The sequence below is a fragment of the Merops nubicus genome, unplaced genomic scaffold, assembly GCF_000691845.1.
Source record: "Merops nubicus isolate BGI_N331 unplaced genomic scaffold, ASM69184v1 scaffold6655, whole genome shotgun sequence".
Taxonomy (NCBI): Eukaryota; Metazoa; Chordata; class Aves; order Coraciiformes; family Meropidae; genus Merops; species Merops nubicus.
The window spans coordinates 2,140-4,718 of NW_008608875.1; the positions used below are offsets into that span (position 1 = coordinate 2,140).

General features: G+C 52.5%; 1 protein-coding gene across 1 annotated transcript; it reads right to left on the reverse strand.

Moving 5' to 3' along the window:
• Positions 1–449: 449 nt before the first annotated feature.
• On the reverse strand, positions 450–1,383 carry LOC103773036 (beta-1,4-galactosyltransferase 4-like; the record flags this gene model as incomplete). The annotated part of the gene is made up of 2 exons (XM_008940387.1): positions 1,116–1,383; positions 450–682 (listed from the first exon to the last, which is right to left on the reverse strand). Coding segments are annotated over exons 1-2 (501 nt in total), but the record flags the coding sequence as incomplete, so codon positions are not given.
• Between the last annotated feature and the right edge of the window lie 1,196 nt (positions 1,384–2,579).

Consider the following 2,579-nt stretch of genomic DNA (forward strand, 5'->3'; position numbering starts at 1 on the left):
GTAGCTGTCGTGTTTAGTCACACAGCTGGCCAGGCAGGGCAGCCAGCATGCAGCTGCACAGAGGGGCTGCACAGAGGCCTTCCAGCCACACAGCTCCAGGGTTACAGATGGGACACAGCAGCCCAGTGACCTGTGTGTGCTGTGAGAGAAGTGAGGTGTGTCAGCAGTGCAAACGGGGCTGACCTGCAGCAGTCCCTCACACACAGCAGCTTACCTAGCCTGGGAGAGGGACACCAGTCAAAGCCCCAGGCTGTTAACACTTCCCAGCTTTGCCACCAGCAGCTGAGAGCTGGTGTTGCTCCCAGCAATGGTTGTAGGGGCTGTGGCACCCCTCAATGAGCAGAAGTGCCCAAGGCAGGCCCGGGGCCTGAGGCTGGCAGCAGCACGGCTGTCCCCAGACTGCAGGGCACTGACTGTCCCCCCCAAACACCCTCCACTCAGCTGCTCACCTGGTGGATGACGTAGATGCCATAGTCCAGCTGCTGCCTCTGCAGGAAGGGGTGGAGGTGCTGCAGGAGGTACAGCAGGTGCTTCTCTCGGTGGCGGTGAGGGATGAGGATGGCCACGTGCTGCAGGGCTGAGCACTCCCCAGGGTGATACCGACCCCCCGCCACCTGAGGGTTCTCCTTTTCTACTTCCTCTAGTGTGAGAGAGGCTCTGAAGATGAGTTTGCTGGTACCTCCTGTAGGAGAAGCACAAGACACTTTCTTGAGTCATTTCTGGTTGTGGGTAGTCCAGTCACCTCATGAGACACTCTGTAACCAGCATAAGAAACCAAGGTTCAAGCCCCAGGGGGCTTCCCTGACTCTCCAAGAGAAAAGTAGTGCCACAAGGCTATTACCTGGGCAGTGGAAGGCAAGGTACTGAGTGTTGAGTTGCTTAAACTGATTACACAGTAATGACAATTAAAGAAAAAAAAAAAAATCAAGAGAAGTTCCACCTTATTGCAGAGGATTGGCCAGAAATGATTAAGCATGTGAGCAAGTCAAGAAGAGAAATGAACACATTACTTTCCCTTTTTCCTAGGAAAAGGGTCTAACAGCTAGGAGGAAACCCACGTCAGCAGCAAAGCAGATGTAGCTTGTTGGACAGCAGAGGAAAGCACCAGCACTCACGCAGGTACGGGGACCGAGCTGGGCAGTCACCCTGCAAAGCCTTCACTGTGGGAACTGCTGCAGCTGATCTCATCTGCTCTTCCTTTTGGCTGTCCTCCAGGCTAGGCACCTTTCTGAAGTACTCCATCATGCTCCTGGCTTTAGAAACTTCCTGTCTGGAGTCCACAACGTAACTGAATGTCGCCCACAGCACCATCAGACACAAAGTGACAAGCACCAACACCTTGAATTTGTAGAAGAGTTGAAGGACATATATCCTCAGGGCCATGGCTCCCCTGACCCACACCCTGCTGCTCCTGCTCTGATGCCAAGGCCACCCACTGCACACCAAGCGTGGCTGGGACCAAGGGTCCTGAGGAGACTGCCACAGTAAGGAACACAACCCAGAGGTAGGGAGGGCTGCCACGCTTCCTGCAGCCTCACAGCTCATGGAGCCATGGTGCCTTCTGCTCTTCAAACATCCACAAATGCAACTTAACCTGGGGAAAGAACAAACACACAAATCAAACCAACAGTTAGTTTCTATCCCTCTCCACTGCTGTACCTTCACAGACTCAAGGAAAGAAGCAATGATAAACCATGAAAGGAACAGCATGAACTACTGGTCTGAAACCAAGACCTTTGTTCCTAGCTCAGCCACAAAGCAGGTCCATGATGTTAGGCAAATCCTACTTGGTTCCCCACTCCCATGGGTTGTGGTGGTTGTTGTGTTGGGTTATTTTTCAGATCAGATCACTACCCTACGTGGCATCTGGGTGGCAAAAGACAGGCTTTATTGCTTCTGCTCCTACCAAGACTCAGAAGAGCTGCAAGGTGAGAGATTCTGCCCACTAGGAATGAAGTTAGCTCTCCTCACTGAAACGAGAAGCACACCAATCTCTGCAGAATTAAACTGGCTCCTGGAAGAGAGCACTACTGATGCTAGGCTGCTCTGCACAAGGCAGCGTGAGCCCTGCCATCCCTGGCTGGCATCAGAAATTGCTCCTGCACACCTGCTGCCTCCAGTGCCACCTGTGGGGCTTTGCCCAGTGCTCCCCCCTCGCACGCTGCTGCAGGAGGCAAACCTTCCTCCTCGAGGCAATGGCTCAGCTGTTCCAGGGTCAGGTCTCTGAAGATCCAATCCTTTCTTCTGCCTCCTGCCCTCTGTCAAGACCCCCATTTTTGCACAGCCTTTCGCTGCCATCACACTGTAAAGTTACCCAGCTAATACTTTTGTCTGTCTTTATCATCTCACAGCAGAGGAAGAATGAAATTTTAATAACAGATAGCTTTGATATGGAAAACACAAGAATCATAGAATCATAAGGGTTGGAAGGGACCTCGAAAGATCATCTAGTCCAACCCCCCTGCCAGAGCAGGATAAGAAAACTGCCACCTGTGAGAGGAACAAGGGCAGAGGCTCAGTGAGGCAAAGGCAGTGATTAAAGACAGTGCACACGACAGGGATGGATCAGAGGAGAGACA